The sequence below is a fragment of the Lagopus muta genome, chromosome 1 (assembly GCF_023343835.1).
Source record: "Lagopus muta isolate bLagMut1 chromosome 1, bLagMut1 primary, whole genome shotgun sequence".
Taxonomy (NCBI): Eukaryota; Metazoa; Chordata; class Aves; order Galliformes; family Phasianidae; genus Lagopus; species Lagopus muta.
In genome coordinates, this window is record NC_064433.1 from 180,951,906 (window position 1) to 180,972,438 (window position 20,533).

General features: G+C 38.3%; 1 protein-coding gene across 11 annotated transcripts in view; it reads right to left on the reverse strand.

Annotated features, from left to right (window-relative positions):
• Positions 1-1,747: 1,747 nt before the first annotated feature.
• YAP1 (Yes1 associated transcriptional regulator) overlaps positions 1,748-20,533 on the reverse strand; it is a 102,689-nt gene continuing 83,903 nt past the window's right edge. For 4 of the 11 annotated variants that reach the window (XM_048947630.1, XM_048944343.1, XM_048948459.1 and 1 more), the window contains 5 exons: positions 18,528-18,721; positions 16,999-17,040; positions 8,391-8,521; positions 3,836-3,948; positions 1,748-3,253 (listed from right to left, as the gene is read on the reverse strand). In XM_048947630.1, the coding sequence (XP_048803587.1) occupies positions 3,015-3,253; positions 3,836-3,948; positions 8,391-8,521; positions 16,999-17,040; positions 18,528-18,721 (719 nt within the window). In that variant the 3' untranslated portion in view covers positions 1,748-3,014. The remainder of the gene's footprint in view (positions 3,254-3,835; positions 3,949-8,390; positions 8,522-16,998; positions 17,041-18,527; positions 18,722-20,533) is intronic. The other 7 variants (XM_048946808.1, XM_048952544.1, XM_048951763.1 and 4 more) reach the window with 3 other exon arrangements.

Below are 20,533 nucleotides of genomic sequence, written 5' to 3' on the forward strand. Positions count from 1 at the left end.
ATTTACCAGATGTGTGAAAGCTATGTAGTGTTAATCACGTTGAAACTGTCTCTTCTCCTTTTGCATTGGTGAGCGCCAACACTGAATGGTACAATATTTGATCCACGTGGTTTACTGACACTGCAACCTGTTTCCAAGCAGTCGCCCTGCCCAGGTGTTGAACAGCACAGCACGGTGCAGCCCCATCCGTCTGCATGTAGTGTATTCTGCCTAAAAGCTATTACAATTATTACAGTGATCTGTTTCAATATATACATCAGTATAAAATACTACCCCAAAACACTTTTGCATTTCAAACACTTTAACCACTTCATCAAACAATGCGTTTGCAGAATAAAAAAAATGAACCCAATTAGTGTTGATTGCCAACAGTACAGCATGTCTATGGTACGCTTCCTAGTAAATGAGAACGGAAATGTTTGAAAATCAATGAAAATAAGAATCACAAAACAGAATTAGTGTTAGAACAGTTCAAGGATTCCCAGTCTGTCAGTATCTAGCCCGAACAGTGCTACCCAAACACAGTATAAGCCACTTAGTGTTTTCACAATGAGAAAAAAACACTCAAAATTAAAGCTGCGACAAACACACAAAAGCAAGGAAAGAACATCTGTTCTGTACACGTCTGCGTGGCACCAAGGCATGGCGTGCTGGGAGGCTGCACCCAGTGCACGGTGTGCTGTGATACCTGGATACAACTGTGGAAGACAAGTGAAATGGAAACAGTTCTGTTTCCTTGCTGTTGTGGTTTCACATTATACCATTCAAGTTATAACAGCTTCGTGTAATTTGTTTTCCTGAAGGGAAGAAGAGAGAAAAGTTCATAAGGCAATTTAAAAAATGCTACTAAAATCCATAAGTTGGACACAATATACTGCTTTAGGAGCTACCGTGTCATTGCACAATACAGAAGCGGCCTGTCAACCGCTGAACTACTGGTGTAGTACAACATGTTGGCCACTGTGTTTTGAAAACTGGGATTTTAAAACCTGCCAGCATTCCTTAACAAGGCAGAAACAAATCTGCGGGTTTCAAATACTACCATCCTTACGTAAAGTAGTAAATGTGCATTTCGAGTGGCAAAATTCAAATCTCTGCCTCTGCTGCTTCAGTTCTTAAAGTGAGACTTTTATCAGTCTTTGTTCTTTTATATTATCCTGAAGCACGTTTATTTCTGAAGTATAAAAATGACAGTGATCGTATGGGTCATTTGTTTTGCTGATCCATTCCTAACATGGAAAGGTAACCAGTTTCTTTAACAACAAAATAAAAAGCCATTAAAATCTCCCTCTGGGAGAAGTCCCCGTTAGCTGGGATTTTTCTGAAAACCGGGTTTCATGCTTACAGCATCTTTACAGTCATGTTAAACACCCTTGAAAATAAAGGCTTATGTTGAGAATAGCGATGGGCCCTTAGTTGCAGAGGTGCTAACTGCTGACTCGACTTTTAATTAGAAAAAAAACAACCAAAACCCCAGAAAATGTCATAGCTTATACTGAAAGTTTGATTCATGCTCATTTTGTTCATTTAAAAATACTCTTTGGAAACTGTCAACTCCTGCAGACAACTTAGTGATACATCTCTTCCTGTTAAAATAAAGATAACTCATATTCACCTCTATCCCATGCTAAGCTCTACTGCTAATATACACTTCATTACTTGCTCATGTCACCATCTAACACATATCTTTACAGACTTCTACATTGTGCCCAGGGCTTATTTTTCACCAAACGGAATTTGATAACTATTACACTTCAGAGTTTTTACTGAGGATTCTTGTTTTTTTTGGTGTTCTAGCCTTTTCATTGCAACTTACAGTGATATTCATAGTTCAGACCATTTTCCCACGCTCACTCAGGAGAAAATTTTCAGCAAGTTTTTTCCCATCAAAGAATCTAAACTCATTCAGATACAAAACTGAAAACCAGAAGAGAGATTGGACGCATCAGTCACTGTAAAATTGTTTCTGCTACTTTAAGATGCATTTTAGAATGGTAAATAGCACACTTAGCTTCTAATTCAGTATTTTGCAAAGAAACATGAAAAATAAGCCACTGGTCATGGATTCTAAGGACTACATTCAAAGCTAGCCTTTAAAAAAAATAGAAAAGTTGCAGGCAAAACGCACTGTTTTATGCACTCACTAGCTTATTGCGCTACAATAGCCATGGTTTGGGTATAAAAAAAGCAGACAATTCAGATTTAAATAAGACTATGTGAAATCAGAAAAAAACCTTAGATTTCACTATTTAAAAAAAGAACACCTAAAATTACTTCCCATCCTATAGCTACACTTAAATCAACTAACAAAAATAATCAAACTATTTTTGACAAACAAGAGTTAGGCTAGAATAAGTGGCAACAATCAAAGTTCATATATGTTTCTATGTAAAATGACTCATGATTTACTATAACATAAAATATGAACAAAAGCACTTTGTGGCTAATGAAGGAGCTACTAGTGGAAACACTTAATGCCAGTTTTCAGCCCTCCTTTAAGTCATATCTCCAAATCAGTATTGACTTCATTTGACCAGATACATCATTTTTGGCTTGTCACCCCAGTATGTCACGTTTTACCACTTTCCACAGGCAGCAGGAGACAACTAGCTGAGCAAACTACAAGCAGTGACATGCAGAAATTTACTCTCACATCTGAGTACTTAGATAAAAATGATATGCAAGCGCACACTAGGACAAAAGGAATGGCATTCGTCATTCAAATAGGCTCATCATTCCCTCCCCCACCCCCCAACAGTAGTTGCAACAGCAATAGAAAAAGGTCAAGAAGATGTCTGTTCTTCAGAGTCAACTGTGGAAAAAAGTCAGCAATATATAACAGCAGCGATGGACAAGGAAGAGCAAAATGAAAGAATCTTGCTGAATATTTGTTCATTTACTTTTTCTGAACACAAGCCAAAGTGTGCCACACTGACTTGTTCTGAACTTCAGATACAGATGTCCTATTCTCCTTAGATCCTTCACAGAATTAGAATTCAGTCTCCCTGAGGCCCCTATAACCAAGTAAGAAAACTCTCTTTATCTAGCTTGGTGGCTGCCAAGACAGATTCCATGTCATTTAGGATGTCAGAGCTCAAAGCCTCTTGCAGACTTGGCATCAGTTCTTCTCCTTCTATATTCATCCCATCTCCTTCCAGTGTCCCAAGGTCCACATTTGTCCCTGGAATGGCTTCAAGGTAGTCTGGGAATCGGTTCTGATGGGACGGTATGTTACTTTGGCTGATACTGTCACCTAGTTGTAACAAAAAGGAAGATGGATGTTCAATTTACTGGAAGCACCAAACCCACAATTTATCATAACTGGATAAAGGTTAATCCTGGATCTCTTGCATCACTTGAGCACTGATTCATAGAAATCCATCGCAAAAACTGAAGATGACTTGGCTGCACACGGATGTACAAAGAAGTTGCCTTTGTTTCAAACTTTGCGTGTCTTAACCTGAATCTCTACAGATCTTTGATGTCTTTTAGCATGTTTTAATTTTTACGCTTAAAAGACAATACTGAGTCAAATATAATTTAGGTGCAACATTAGCAATAACGAATAAGACACAGTTCTTAGCTCAGAACAAGCTATTTCTTAAGAAAGCAAATCGGTATCCAAATTCCATATAACTGCAGGAATGATCCCAATAAAATTTATTACAAGGATGTTTTTCACAAATTTAACTGTAACAGCCCTGCGACAGAAACAGAAGGAGGTAGAACAACTATAAAGAAAACATTGGAGCTTTTCAGAGCGCTGTTTTCACTGCAAAGCGGCTGAGCATTTGACACCAGCATAACTGAAAAGGATGTATTAATGAGAACAAACCTGTATCCATCTCATCAACACTGTTCAGGAAGTCATCTGGGGTTCTGGGTACACTGTAACTGCTCATGCTAAGTCCGCTATCTGTGCTTTCATCTCTGGAGTGATATGTTCCACTGTAACAGAAAAAATGCAACAAAAAATGAGGGTAGAGCAGAGAACTTAAAATACTTAGACACTTTGTTAGAACCAGTGCAGGGGTTTTGATAGCATGGCTGCCACAAGAAATGCTCCATTCTAATTAAAAGCTGAAGCCTGTGTGAGACAGCTGGTTTTTATTTTATGCTGACCTTTCTCAAGTAAGACTGTATTATTGAGATTCAATTTGACTCAGTGAGAACGTACCTAAGCAGCTTTAAGAAACTGCCTATCAATGTTCCACACCATTTTAACTTTTCACACCCACCCACAGCTAAAAACCATCAGAAGCATATCACAGTCCTTAACCATTACAAAGTTTAATAATGGTGTACATTTCACACTTCAGTAAGGATTAAGAACATTCTGACCGCTAATGTCCCCTTGTTTAATCAGCCACCGAAGTGCATTTTTAGGTCAGTGCTGTTATAAATAGGAGCTACAGTTGGAACTCCTTTAGCAATTCTTCAGTTGCTTCCCGCTGTTGCATTACTACCAGTTCAGTCGTACATGTCATGGCAAGAGGGCCCTGATATAAATCAAATACTGTACAGAAGCCATTCTGTAAACAAATCCTGTTCAGAACGATCTTGCTGACAGAACAGTTAGCAAGATGGCACAGGGCCTCACATATATTAGTTTTCTCATTGCCATCTTACTACCAGTGGAGCAAGCAAGACCAAGGGACTGCAATGGAGATTTGGGATGGGAGTGGGAAGAACAGGCCAATCAGATGAGCTACAGTCAGCTGGGGGGGATCCAATTTTCAGCTGACTTTCTTTTAAGTCGCATAAACTATTTCTTTGAAAGTAGAACAATAGGAAAAGTTATATACAACAGTGAAAATCACTATCCTGACTGGAACAATTATTTTCAAAAGCAGGAAGGAGCTGCTACTTGTTATACATAGGCATACATCTGAAATATTTTGCTACAATAGCAAAAAGGATGCAAAGAGTCCCACCAGTCAAAACTGTCACGAGCGGAAGCAGCTGTAGAAATACAGCACTGCCTCCCTCCTCCTGTGTCTAACAGCCAAGCTTCAACTGGAAATATTTTCAAACAACATTTCTTCCACCTGTGGTAGCATTGCTGAGAACGCTTACAGATTTTCCACCGTGAATCCTAAGTGCAAATCAGTCTGATGTACAAGCTGTACAATCAAGCTGTGCACTGTGTTGATTAGCATTTGGAGACATGCTGAGCTGTAGTGTATGCTTGTCAAGTATGCAGAAGCAAACAGAAGATAGCTGAACAGCTGTTCAATATTGGATGCAAGCAAAACACCATCAACCATGAACATATATGTTAGATTTCACAAGGTCATCTTTGCCACACAAGAAATAAAGCTGGCATTTCTATATGGAGAGCCAAAGTATCACCACACATTTGATAACAATCACCACAAGTAGGCTATTTAAAACTTCTGTGAAAAAAAATTGCTGTTTACTTTGTGGGACAAAATACTAGAAATAGAACTGAGAGAACTGAGCCTATGCTGAACTGAATCATCCTGGTTGAGAAGGCTTTTTGGCTGGTGCTGTCACACTTGGAATGTCCAGACCTCCTCTTTCTTCAAATCACTCCTCAATAAACATTTCCAGCAAGGATTTCTTCACTTAATAGTCACACCACCCAAAATTACTGCATGCAACTAAACTGCATTACCCAAAATAGAATGGATGCTTCTTCAACAAATACTTGTTAAAATATGTGTATACAGAAGAAGAAAGCCCAATTTAGGAGTGATACAGAATTGCCAACACAACCAGTATAAATTTAACAGTCAAAAACATATGCCAAGTAGCAAATCAAAAGCCAAAATCATATAATGTAACGTCTAAATATTCTGCATTGCTGTCATATTTCACTTAAAAATGAAATATAGCATAAAGACAGAAGACATCAGGCAGAAGTCTGACTACATAAATAAGAACATCACTGTGTACTTTCTCCATTTCCTCCAATGTAGCATTCTTTGATGCTTTTTGGATGTTCAGAGTATATAGGAAGTGGAAAATATTCAGCTACTTGAATTTCTGGAATGTAAAGTTAGGAGGATTGTTTCACCAGGAACTTTATCTACTCTGTGAAGAGAAAGGAGCATTTCTGGGTATCTGAATTGAAATATAAGGAACATCAAAACTACTGTATTGCTGCACCTAGGTCAGGGCCAGCAACCCACAAGCGTCCCTTAGAGAATCCCTTTCCCTTATGCATATCCCAGAATTAAACACAGTGATGTACACAGAAATATCCAGAAGGGAACAATGCTTAAATTAAAATGTAAATTTAAAAAATTATCTGAATTGAGATGAGATACAGAGTTTTCAGTAGTCTGTGTGGGGTAAGGGCTACAAAAAACACAGCCAAGTTAATCATACCTGCAACTAGGCAAATGATAACTTCCAGTAAGTAGTCCTTGCTAATTATCAATCTGGCAAAAGTTAAAATAACCTTGTCCTTTCTAGCTTTTTTCCTACTTGTCATTAAAGACAAATCATTTTTTATTTCATATATACAGAAACACAACAAACTGCTTTAGTCCACTGCTGGAGTATTAGATGTACAGAGGAGTACAGTGGCAATCTAAAAACTAAAGATACAGAAAACAAGAGTAAGAAGTGAGGCTATTACATTAATTAAGGATAATGTTCAAAATATACCCAGGCTTCGTGTATGATGGCAACAGCCTTCCAGGAATTCAGACTAGTTTGTTACTACAACATATCATGGTCATCTATCTACAAGGACTTCTTCATTTATTTGTCACGCCACGGAAAATTACTGCCTGTAACTAAACTGCGTTATTCAAAATGCAATTTGAGATAGATGAGTAGATCGTCACCTTTTCAGATTCCTTGTGCTTTTTATTCCTCGGCACAAAGCCAGCACAGCTGAAGATCACACCAAATTCCAGTATGAATTCCATGGAAAACAACCCCTCCCTCTAACAGAAAATTACGCTTTCTAACCAGATCTGTTTTTGTAGGAGGCAGGACAGAGTATTTGAAGAGATGGACAGGACTTTTGGAGAAAACAGAAGATGAGCTCTCAGAATATCTGTAACTGGGAAAAGGTACTTTAGGCATCAAAAGCCCAGACAGGAGCGACAGGTAATGTTACTACAGGAAGAGATGTAGAATTGCAACAAAGGCTTACAAAGATTTTAAAGCTTTCAGTACCTAAGATGATGGCAGTTATTTAAGCTTGCCCAACTCCAAAACCATGTTAATTCTAACATGATGTGAACGTCCTTCCTTACAAGCAGATTTGAAACCCTTCTGGTAGCAAAAATATAAGTTACGCCTTGCACTGAAAGAATTTGGAATTTTATGTGAAATTTAGGTTAATTTTACAGGTTGTTGGTTTTTTTTTTTTGTGTATGTGTGTGTATAAGAGTGCACAATTAAAAAGAAGGATGAGCATATTATAATTCAAGAGCATTTACACTAAACATCCTAAAGTAACACTAACATTTCAAGGTAATGTAGAAAAGCACCAATGAACTCTGATGGAGTATGTAACTTTTCTCTTTTTTGGTATTGGATGCTGAGATGTTATCAGTTTAAACCACTAACAAAATATCGTTCAACAAAGCCCTACAAAATGAACAACTTCAACTACTGATACTGACAAAACTTAAATAGATTTTTTTAAACTCCATTAAATAAAAACATAGGTGGTTCAGAGATTAGACTATTTTGTCATTTTCATCTTTCCTTTTCAGCATGCTGAGTAAAATATATAGATGCAACTTATCACAAGCTGCAGCAGGTTCTCCAAAACTGTGATGATTCGTACGAAGCATCTCTAAGCTGCAATTAGGACAGTACTTCCAAACAAACAAACACTCCTCAACTCAGAGGGATTAAGGAAAAAGTCATATAAAAACACTTGTCTATACTGTAAAATCCTAATTCTTGACTTAAAAGGCCCATACTTCAAAATAGTACAGCTTATAAAATGAAACATGCCACTATTTGCAGTCCTGACGTTAACAGAGTAAAAATATTGCTAAATTAAATACTTGAAGTGATGGGGAGGGGCGAACGGAACAACCTTAAAATGAACCTCAAGGTGTAGTCCTAAATGTGCCTCACAGCTCATTTGATCTCATAGCAAGCTATTCACAAATTCTTCTGAGTCAGTAATTTGAAATGACTGTTAGTCAACAGATTATGCAAAGGCAAACATGTTATGACTTTGAATAAAAAACCTTCCTACAAGTCTGAACAGACTACTTCCTCCCACAGGAGACAGCTTTTAATCCTCAACTTTTACTAGACTTGCCATTTAAGGAAAGATTCATTTACAGCTGTGGCTTTTGGCATAGACAGATGTTCAAAATAAACTATTACATGTTCTGAACAGAATTTTAAATCAATTTTTTTTCCCTCCAGTAGCTACTCCTACAAACCTGTTAAGAAAGGGATCAGAACTATTTGTAGTCATTGTTCTCAGTTCCTGAGACATTCCAGGAGATGATACGGGATTTTGAGATCCACCATCTTGTTCCATTGTTGGAAGCTGGCTACGGAGAGCCAATTCCTAAAGCAGGGGTGAAGAGGAAAAAAGAAAAGATCTTGTTAGGCATTTGAATGTGCTTTTCAGATATGTAAACATATGACATTTCAGGATAATTGATGCTTTTAGTGTTTTCAGTTAAAAGATTTTAAATGCAGTCAAGATTCTGAAGACAAAGCAATTTTTACTGGCTTCATTGATAATGGAAGTTCAACCAGTCATGCCCAGGACTACAAGGAACTCACTGTAAATATATTTATACATATAAATTTGTATGTGATCACATAAATCTCCTATGATTTCACTTCAACATCCTTAATAATTATTAAGAACAAAAAGAATTAGCACTACTCAACCCCTAACATATATCTGTTCTTTTTCGTGGAATGCAAGATGTATTCTACGTTTTCCTTTAGTATCAAGTTACATGTTTTGACTAGGTTTTCTCACACCAGCTGATTAGACCTTCACAGCAGAGTACAACCACACCATTAGTTTTTGGATCTGACACACCCAATTGCTTACCCAAGTAAATATAGTCCCCATCCAGCCTGTCCTGGAGTGTCTCCAGAGACAGAAGATGACCACCTCTCTGTGCAACCCATCCCAGTGCCTCACTGCCTGTATCATAAAAAACTTCCTTATATCCAATCTAAATCTCCCGTTCTAGTATGAGACCATTTCCACTTGTCCTATCACAACAGACCCTGCTAAAAAGCTTGATCTCTTCTTTCTTCTTTCTTGAAGTCCCCCTTTAGGTACTGAAAGGCTGCTATCAGTCTCCCCAGAGCCTTCTATTCTCCAGGCTGAACTGCTCCAGCTCTCTCAGCTTGCCTTCGTAAGGGAAGCGTTCCATCCCTTGGATCATTTTTGTGGCCCTCCTCTGGACACACTCCAACAGTTCTATCTTTCCTGTACTGAGGACTCCACATCTGGATGCAGTGCTCCAGATGAAGCCTCGCCAGCACAGAGCAGAGGATCACCTCCCTCACACTGCTGGCCACACTTCTTTTAATGTTGGAGCCAGCAGTTGGCTTGCTGGGCTGCAAGGGCACATTACTAGCTCATGCCCAGCTTGCCATCCAGCAGTACTCTAAGTCCTTTTTGGCAGGGCTGTATTCTATCCTTTCATCCCACAGCAAGTATCAATAGCAGGGGGCTGCTGCAACACATTTTCTTACATAATGAGACCAAGTGCATACACTACATGAGCTCCTAGTTTAAAACCAGGTTTACCAGCTTGAATCAGTCACATCAGACCTGATACAAAGAAACTGATATGAAAAATTCTTTTTTGGAATGCTTCATAACTGGAGATCTAGGGAAGGTCTTTGACATCCCGGAAGAACTTGTGAACTGCAAAAACTGCTTGCTCACATCAACATTTTTATGCCCTTCTTCCAGAGACCAAAAGTCTTCCAAACATCAGTTGAACTTTCCCTTCTCTGAGAAACTACCTTCGTAAAATGCAACTACTTTTAACTAAGTTCATCTCAGTTTTCTGTCAAATGAAAAGCACAGGGGGTGGATATCACTTGGAATTGCAACACTGCTTTAAGCACCTTCTCAGTCTTGTATTCATACTTGGAATAAAGCACACTTCCATCCTCTACACTGATAGCAGATCTGTGCATCAGTGAGCCCTCCCCTCCCTGCTCCTATGTCTCTGTGGTAAGAACTCTGTGGCCTTCTTCCCTTACCTCAATTTGATCCCTATATTGCATTTTTATTTCATTTGTTTGCAGTCCCTGACTAAGATGAAGAAGAGGAGCCAAGTGCCTGCAGCATGCAAAAGAAGCTTCATCAGAGACCAGTGCCCCAAAGAGCAATAACAAAGCAAAATCAAAATGGAGTCATTCCTGCATATAGAGCATAAAGTGATATTTTATCTCATTGGGAAGACCTGACCTATCACACAGTCACAACCAATCTGAAAAGAGAAAGTTACCACTGTATTTTCTAAATCTTCAGTGGGTAGGAGAGACTGAATGAATTACATTATACATATAATTTACATTAATACATTAATACATATAATAATGAATTACATTATACATATAATTTACATTATATGACTTTAAATAAATGTATTTCAGTTACTGGCCAGATACAAATGAAAAGTCACTTCTCACTTAAAGGCCTACCAAATAGGTGTCTTAGGCCAAGAGAGAGAACTACCTTTTCTTAGGAGTGAATGACCTAGTGAAGAATGGAATTAGTACTATTTTAGTCCTTATTTCAGTAACAGCACTGCTAGAAGTGCAGAACGACAACTGTTTGCATTAATGCTACTCATTGAGGAGGCAGAACTAGAGCTCTTCCCACTAGAGAGAATGTCATTCCATCATTCATTCATGTAAAACATTTATGTCAATCTGGAAGTCTGGAAGGGAAAGGCATTACCAAAAAAGCCAAGCTATTCAGAAACAAATACAGAATGATTTTTAAGTAATTCCTTAAGATGAGCATAGTTCTACAAGCCCTCAAAAGTACATTGAGTATATTTTTCCTTATAGATGCATGCAGTAGAAGCTAAACTGGTATACCCTGAAGAATGGTCCTTTCATTTCTTCTTCCTTTATAAAACTGACTTTCAATAAATAACCTTTTGCTTCCTGTAATTAAAAAAGACATATGGTAGCATAGAAGTCTGTCCTAGCTCCACATGAAGCAAAGTGAACTCGAGGCTTTTAATTCATGCTTTAAAAATATATCACTTAAAGTCCGAAGGCAAAAATAAAACCATGACAAAATTCTGGCTTAGATTTCTATAATTTCATCTCACTATATTTTTGTATGTATGCTAAACTTTTTTTTAAGTATTTCTGGGTAAATAAAAGCTCAGCTAACTACTGTTAACACAAAATCTGAGTTTTGTATATGGTGTACAAGACCAAATGATCTGTCACCTCCATAAGGATAGGAATTCAAAAAAGAAGGCCAGTAGTGTGTAATTTTATCACACTGACCCTATCCAATTTTTTTTTCAGATTTGCATAGAGACACAGTTGTACATGGGGCTCAGGGTCATCTGCAGTCACTCTTCTGAGTGCATTTTTATTTTCATCATCTTTTATCACAGTTTTGAGAAAAGATAAGGACTCCCCTGTATATTTCACATACCATACTCTCACTGAATTAAACATAGAAGAAGGTGGTCAACTTAAACAGATACTTCAATTTATTTATTTATTTATTTATTGTATACTCGGTTTACATGAGCTGAGTAACATTTCTGACTCTAAACACCATTCAAGAGTGAAAACTTTCGTGGGTTCACAGAGATGGAAGAGAGGTGTTAGGGGAATGAGGGGCCACTGCACTTTGAGCTATCAGTACCAGTTCTTCACTTTAAGTATTTATGCTCTTAATTGAGAGCCATAGAGTTAAAGCATATGTAGAAAAGAAAGAGAGAAACAGATGAAGACAAATGAATTCAGCAATGAGAAGTTGTGCAATTAGAGAAGAGTAAAGGGAAAACTTAAATCATTCAGTGTTGCAATCATGAAAACCAGCAACATTAATTCAAGAGGTGATAGTGATAGAGTGATAGTTAATTGCATTGTGTACACTTGGCATGGGACTCAATTCTACGTAATGTCTTCTGCCTAAAGACTCTGAACAAAAGCTTTTAAACACCTTTGCAAGCATGGATAGGGCAGCATAAACTGGAATCAACATCTCTAAATAGAGTCTGGTTTTGCAGCCCACTCTGTAGCACTGCTACAAACCCTTCTCGCTGTGTATCAGCCCATGCCTCCAAACACTGCACCTCCCCAGTGTGTCCACAGAGCTCCAGGAAGACAAGCATGTGTCAGCTGGAGTCAGCAATTAGCCAGAGCTGGATGGCCTCCCTCTCCAATTTCTGTTTGCTCCTAGCAAAAGGTGTTACGCACTGCCATCTCAGGCTCAGGTTAAAGTGACTCATCTTCTACTGACCAATTGCCTTAGCAGAACTGATGGCCTTTTTAAAATGCAAAAATCTTCCTTATAACTCTTTTTCTCGGGAGCTTAATACCCTTGATGAAACCAACACTGATCATTTTTCTCTTGTCAATCTAGGTCAGCTTCAGATCCCATGGAAGGATGGGAAATGAGAGCGTCACTGGATAACACTGGGATTCACTAAGAAACAAAACAAAAACATTTCAAATCTCAGTGGAAGTGGTGTACACACAAGTAAATCTTAAGTTGAAATACATATATGACATTTAAAGCAGTTAAATCAAATGTACCAACAATACTTCCTACCTGCATCTTGCTTTCAGCTTTGTGATGTTTCCTAGGCCCAGCAAGAACTGCACTGTAATTCACTTCTCTCCCCTCCCCCCAAAAAAGAGGTGCAAATAAGGACCAAAACACTAATCAAAAGAAATATAACAAATTAATGCTACTATTTTATCTTTTTTCTCATGAGATTTTACCTGGGAAAAAACCTTATTAATACTTCCAGCTTCTCTGAATTCACGCAAGCTGACTGCAGAATGCAGAAGTGTTTGCTTACTAGAAAATGTCACAAACATGACAGTCAAACAGCTTTATTTTTGCGTATGTGCAAAGTGACTAAAAAATATTTCATTGAAAAATAGTTTCCTAGGAACACTTTCCTGAAATGCTTTAAGTGTTCTTGACTAAGCTGGTGAAAGGTATCAAACACCAGTTAAAATGGAAAAAAAAAAAGAATTAGCAGAAATGGAAACAACATTTCAAAAACAGTCACCGTTTAGCACTACAAGTGCTTATAATTTATGCAAGTAAGAGCAAACATGAAACAAGTAAACAGTGAAAGACAGGCCAAATGTCTGGGCAGATTCTTCTATGAACTGAGGAGTGTTCAGAACGTCCCTCTAAAGCTGATAAGAAATAGGCCTTGGGGTAACAGTACAGACAGTCAGAGAAGTACTTCACAAAAGGACAAAAAAGATGGAGATAACACAGTACACATTCCAGGCATACAGAACCACCACGAAAGAAAACAGCACAGAGGTACTAGAAAGGTAAGTCAGAGAAAGGAGCCCAGCAGACTGCACAGAAATTGGGGCCGTTTCTGGTTCTAAGACAGAGCTCTTCGTTCAGAGCTGAAAAGAAGCATCAGACAGAAAACAAATGGCCGTATACAGAGAAACCTATCACACAGGTGGCTGCATAACAAGCTTATCTTATTAGAAAATGCCTTAATATTACTGGCAGAAAAATAAGAATCTCCCAATCTTAGCACAAGAAAGTAGACTGTATAAACACCCCTCTTTTTCCACTGTATACTAGAAGGCAAGTATTACCTAGTTATGCATCCAATTTTATGATTTATACAGAAGTTGACTGACATCTACTTTAAATGAGATGTTGACAGTTGAATGATAAATGTAGGAAACTGAAAGGAGAACTAATGGAGGTGGAAAGAAAGTCCTGTCATTCAATCTCTTAACTGGGACAGATACGCATCCTTAGGATAGCCACAGAGAAGTCACAATGATGAGAACAAGAGGATGGATGGTTGGTGTTCTCAAATTCCTCGGATAAAGCCATAGCCAAGAGTGCTTGCTTGCATGTAGTACAAGCGGAAGTCAATGTTTGCTTTAAATTCCTTTGAATTTGATGCTTTCAGAATTATAAAGCATGTCCTCGTTCAGAATCTTTTACAAGACTTAAGACGAAGGATGACTCTGAACAATTGTTTAATCTTTCTGGAAGATCCTTCAGTGTAAAGGCCTCCATACATGACACTGAGTATCAGTATCACTACAGGATACTACAGCATCATGGCAGAGGGACTACACCTAGCAAGGACGCAACATTTACTCAGAACCAGAAAACCTGACCAAAGATATCAACTTTGTATCCAAGTTAGGTGACAAAAACCTCAAGAAGCCTGGGCTACATGAAGGATGTTGAACTAGATGACTTCTGTCATTCCTTTCTAACATATTTGATGTTATGATTAAGAAAAGCTCAGAGATCCAGATCAAAGCTAAAAAAATGTTCTCAGTGTTCATTTATGTAAAAGAGATACCTTACAAAAGGCAAACTTCAAGAATGCTGGCGTGAGGTAGTTTATTTACTAAATGAAGACTTTGACAGGCTCCAAAGTTAGACTGAATAGAATTTAGACCTAATTCTGAGAATTCAGAGCACTGAACACTGGAAGATTTTACTTTTACTTATTCCTTAGAAGAACATACACAAATTAGCAAATGTGTATCTAATAAAAACAGAAAACTCCTCTAAGTCTCATGAATTTTATTCACGAAGGAATGTATCTGTAAGCAATAAGAATTTGACTGGGTAATTCCTCTAAAGATTTTCCAGATTCACTAGGTTGACCGTGATCTAATGAGATGTACACTTTAGGACTTCAATAACAGCACCACTACAGCAGACAATGTTTGATCCTATAGCATAAGGCATCAAGAAAGCAACTTCTAAAAATAGCTCTAATGGCTGTAAACTAAAAGAAGAGAATTTTAAGTTAGATATCAGGAAGAAATTTTTTACTCAGAGGGTGGGTGAGGCCCTGGCACAGCTGCCCAGAGAGCTGTGGATGCCCCAACCCTGGAGGTGTTCAGGACCAGGTTGGATGGGGCGCTGGGCAGCCTGACTTAATGGGCGGCAACCGTGCTCACAGGATGGGAGTCAGAACTAGATTCCCTGCCAACCTAAGCCATTCTATGACTCTAAACATCATCTTCCATATGCAGCTGATCATTACATTATTAAAATGACTTACACATTTAGGTAAACACATTTAGGTGATACAACATGAATGACTAGTATTACAAAACTTAAGTTGACACGGTTACATACTTTTCTACCCACCAGAACACTCAAAGCTGGCTTGGCTCATTATCAAGTGCAGACTAAAACTGATCCCAGTCAGGTGAGTACAGATGGGAGCTTGCTATGAAGCAAGATTAAAGGTAACTGGAACTCTTCTGTTTACCTGAGTCCTTTCACTGGTTCCTATCCCAAAGAAAATAGGCTGATCCATACGTATTTTCAAATTACTGATAAGGTCCCTCGAGTTTTTACAGCTTTTTACTGATTTAAGCCAGAATCGCACTAAGTTTGAGAAATCAAATCTGTCGGAATTAAGTATGAAACTGATTCCAAAGACTTGCATTTGCTGCATATTTCTAAGCTGGCAACAGGAAGATATGTTACTTTGAAAGAGGGAACAACAACATGATAGGGTTTCCAGGCATCCCAGGAAAGACAGAATCCAGTTTTGGCATTCAGCAAGAAAAGCATCACTCCTGAATGACCTAATTGTAGCAGAAGATAAGGTGTTTCCAACTGGTGTGGAGGAGCATGTGTCTCTGCTTATTTCCTTTTATACCAGCAACCTCTAAGTAATTTTTCATCTGCCTTCTATAACCAGATCTAACAGTGATCAATGGGAACATTATATGATTAATGCTCAGTAAATGAATCAAATAGTTGGGTAATGATTACAAATCAGGTTAAGTGCTTCAGTTTTAGTGCTCTGCTTATACTGTCAAAAGATGTTTTTCAGAACATCAGTACTGCCTCTGAAGTCTGAGTCTCTCATTTTGAGGATGACCTTCTCAGAAGAATTAGTAATGTATGAATTCTACAGCACACTTTAGAATGCGACAGTACACCAGTACTCAGCACTTCCAAATACAGGGTACTTCCTTTTATTCTGGCTTTCCTGCATAGTGCACAATACTGTATTTCTTAAAAAAAAAAGTACAATGCAAGCCAATATAAATATTGTCCTAAAAGCCAGTAGATTAAGAATAATGTTAGTAATAGCAAGCAATAAACTGAATATACCCATAAATCCACCCTTTCAGGGATTCATTTCATATTCAAGTGCCCAAAAGAAGCCCACTTTCAACTGTTTATTGTGCTACACATTTTGACCATTTTCATTTGCTCCGAGCTTGGACAGCTTCATAGAATTATTGTTCCCAGTGGAGAAAATGCATCTGTGCAAGAGCTGGCTAAATCTCAAAGTGGAATAATTATCCATTATATTGCCATAGCAATTACTTTATTAGTCTAATTTATTAAATGTTTATTACACTGTACATGCTTAAACATTTCAAGTGACTTTATTAACAGATTCACAGACACCCTTTAAGATCACACCTGCTTACGAGGAGAACATTCATACGAATAGAACTTAAAAGCCACAAACTACTACCTTAGCAACAATGAGAGGTTTGCTTTAAATACACATCTTGACGACGTCAGGACTGGAACAGCGGTACAGCGGTATCTTCAAGAATGCTAAACAAGAACACGGCTTTCAACGCAGAAAAACGTGCAATGAATTCCTCATTGCATTTATATATTGATATCGAGTTGTGGTAATGCAGCACTCTTAAAAAACAATGTTAGGGTTGTGATCAGAGAAATGGTTCAAAAATATGTATGGCAGAGCATGTTTTTTCTTAGAATGCCTTTACGTTCCTCAGCTAGTCTAATCTAATGCTTTCATGTTTCTAATTATGCTGAAACATCAGTTAAGAGCCTACCTGATGTTTTGGAGAATTTGCTGTGCTGGGATTCCGCATTGCCTATGAGTAAAAATAAGATGGATAAAAATTACTTTAGCTGCATGTTTTGCCTGTGCAGGCGGTCTTATAAACACCATCTTGTAGTATCAAGCCCCCAAGACAGGCCAGATGAGACAGGTTAAGGGAGTTAAGAAACTACAAAAATCATGAGATAGTGAAACAAAACTCACAGATTTACCAAGGATGTGTACTTGACAGAAAAGCTGGATGCCCAGAGAGAACAACATGAAGGGAGTTGGCTGTCACCTGGTCCAAAGTTAGTCAGATTCTCAATGACAACTGAGGCAAGAAGAAAATTAGAATGCCTACCTAGAAGCATGCTAGCACAGGGTAAGATGTTTGTTGGTGGATTAATAGCAAAGCAGGAACAGCAGAGGCCCAAGTGCTTAAGCAGAGAAAGTCCTGACACCATCTTTGCAATGTACTCTTACCTAGAGTACTACAAAAACTAACAGCTTTAAGGATGACCCATCTTATACCAAGAGATGCTGAAGATTCTTACAAAACAAGCCTTGACTACAAGAGATAACGGGAGTCAGATTCCAGGATAGAATGCTGCAGGTGAATAAGAAGGAGAAAAGCTGTCTTTGAGGACAAGATATTATTCTCTCCTGATACAAGACCCATCACCCAAAGTGAAAAGGGAACAGGGTAAGATTTTAAAAGCTTTTCCTCAAAGAAAAGATTAGTGTTTTCTTCAGTATCAAAAAAGAAAACAAAATCAAAGAACATCCTAAGTATCTTGCAGAATGGCAGTCACCTTTTTTTAAACACACAGATGGAAAAGTGGAAGTGAAAGGCTTAAAGTGAAAAGGAAGCCAAGCCCAAATTGAAAATCCAGAGATTCCAATGTCCAGTGCTACACTTTGACATTCACTATGGCAATACTTGATATAGTAGAAAACGCTGAAAGAAACAGCTTGCAGCCTAATTATGAAATCTGAAATTGCTCGCTATAAGAAAAACAGTGGTTCAAAATGCAGCATGAATGCTCGAGTTGTTCCATGCTCTCTTCCACTGTTTCACAGATGAGCTATTTAGCAACAAGGTGTCTCTTCAATGTTTCTTACAAAAACTTAAAAAGTACTGTAGAATCCAACGGACTGACCTTCTGAAAGTGAAATACTTTCCTCTACTTAAAAGGGAGAACTAACACAACTGTGGGAACCAGCTTCTTTTTGCATGACTCAGAACTCAATGACTATGAGACATATTCTCAAGAGCAATTTCCACAGTCAGACCAACGGTCCATGATGCCATCCTAACAGCGAAGAAACTTGACCTCAGAAAGTTCTCTTAGAGAGGGAGGAATGAGGGAGGAAGGCAAAATCCTTCAGTGGGGTCAGATGCTTTCACCACCAATCTGAGATCCACTAACAGAACGACTTCAGACCTTTTTAGATCTCAAAGCTTTAAGACTCAGCAAAACTTAGCCAAAACAAAACAAAATATAACATACAAAGAAATAGCGGAAGTAGGTGTCTAACCTGTGGCCTCACCTGCCGAAGCAGTTCTTGATGCTTCAGTCTCAGCCTTTCCTTCTCCATCTGTAGCTGCTGAAGTCTCATCTGTTGTTGCTGATTGGAGCTACTCCCACCCATGACGCCACCTTGGGGACTCTGAGGAGCCAGAGGGGGTGGCTGTTTCACCGGAGCACTTTGGCTGATTCGTTGATTCATGGCTAAGGAACCAAAACAATAAACGTTTAAAAATAAAATTCAAACAAATACAAGACAAGTACTATCCTCAGACAGGATACAGTAAGAAACTACAAGCCATGACCACACAAAACTTGCAGTCACACTGATGTTCAGCATGAAATGTATGCTCGCGTGTATTATTCCTGTGAAATCAACGCGACATTCTCACGTTAACGTGTAATACTAGTTCTGAAAGCTCCTGAAAACAGAGTTAAATGTGCAAATTGGTGCAAAATGTCCAAGCGGTGGGAAAATAATTCCATTTTAATTAGAATGCTTACTCTCTCTTCTTCCCAATACATTGTTGTCAGCGTGGACACAAATAGTGCAAAAACACTTTTCTTGTTCACATGAAATCTTAGAATCACCAAACGTACAGAATGACAAAAGAGATCTCACTTAGATCCAGCTACCTTGGTTACATGCTATACCTTTGCAATGGGGTACAGGTCAGACAACAACCACTCACATCATTTTTGGAATCAGTTTTGAATATTACAGACTCCATTTAGACTTCTAGCGCATCCTGACATGCAAAATCAGTGCTGGTAGAGGAATGGCAGATGAATGACACTGACAAAAATACTACCGTTTACACAGGAAATATTTTACTGATTTCTTCACTTTCTGCTTTCCCACAAGGGCTCCACGATGCACCTTTTCTGCTCAACTAATGCACAATGAGGATCCATGTTTCCTTCCCCCAGAAGGCAAGAGTTAAACTTATTTTGTTTTATAAAACAATGCATCTGCTTGACAGACATGATGTTCCCTCCACAAGAGTTGAAGTCAACAGAAGCACAGGAGTTCCCACAGTAGAACAGAAGGCTGGCAAAGGCTGAATACGTCATTAGGGCACTATTTTCAGAAGCTTTCAGTTTTGCAATTAGCTCTCCATCTTGTCTTCAACAGCTTGAATCTGTTAACATTAACAGCATGCTGCACAATGCATTTGTAGAAGCAGTCACAGGAGAGGTAGCATTTTTTTTTTTTCCTTCCGAGAATGAGGATTCTCGTTTATGGGAACTCAGAGAAAAAGGAGTGTTTCTCTTAGAATGCCAGGTTGCTCTAGTGCAAAGAAAATCATATGCTGGCTTAGTTTGAATTAATATTTTCATCATAGAAAAGGGATTCCTGAAACACGAACACTTAAAGTTTCTTTCTTAAAATCTCAGAGAATCTGTGTCGCCTTTTCTCTCAGAAGCCCTTCAGTCTCCACTGTCTTTTGAGTGTTCAACTTAAGGTGCACAAACACCTTTCTTTTGTGCCAGAAAAGTCTAAAAATGTCTGTCTCACAGCAAAAATGGCTGTTGCTTCACAGCTTTGCTCCCCTCCCCTTGCCACAGCTCATCTTCCCATTGAGAGGCAATATAAAAAGAAAAATGTCATATTAAGAACAGAAGAGAGAAGAAAACAGTCAACAGCTACAGAGCCAACTCTCTAGTTTAACCATTCAATGATTCTCACAGAGACAACACTCTAAAGGAATAGTGGGTTCTATTATTTTCATCAGTCAATTCAAAAGACAGCACAATGTGGAACTGCTTCAAGTAATTTGAAATAATGTTTTATATAGTTACTCCAGAAAGAGTTTTATACATATGATCACAAATGAAATAAAAACTTCCTGTGAAGTAAACAGGTGAAACAGGAATAGAAACTGCAACCAAGTGCAGCTAGAAGGAGTGAATACAAAAAGGCTGGAGATTCAATTGCAACCTGCAAGTCTCATCCTGAGCTAGTGAAAAACAAAAGAATAAGGGGCAATTAAAGATGTAGTGACTAGAGCTTAG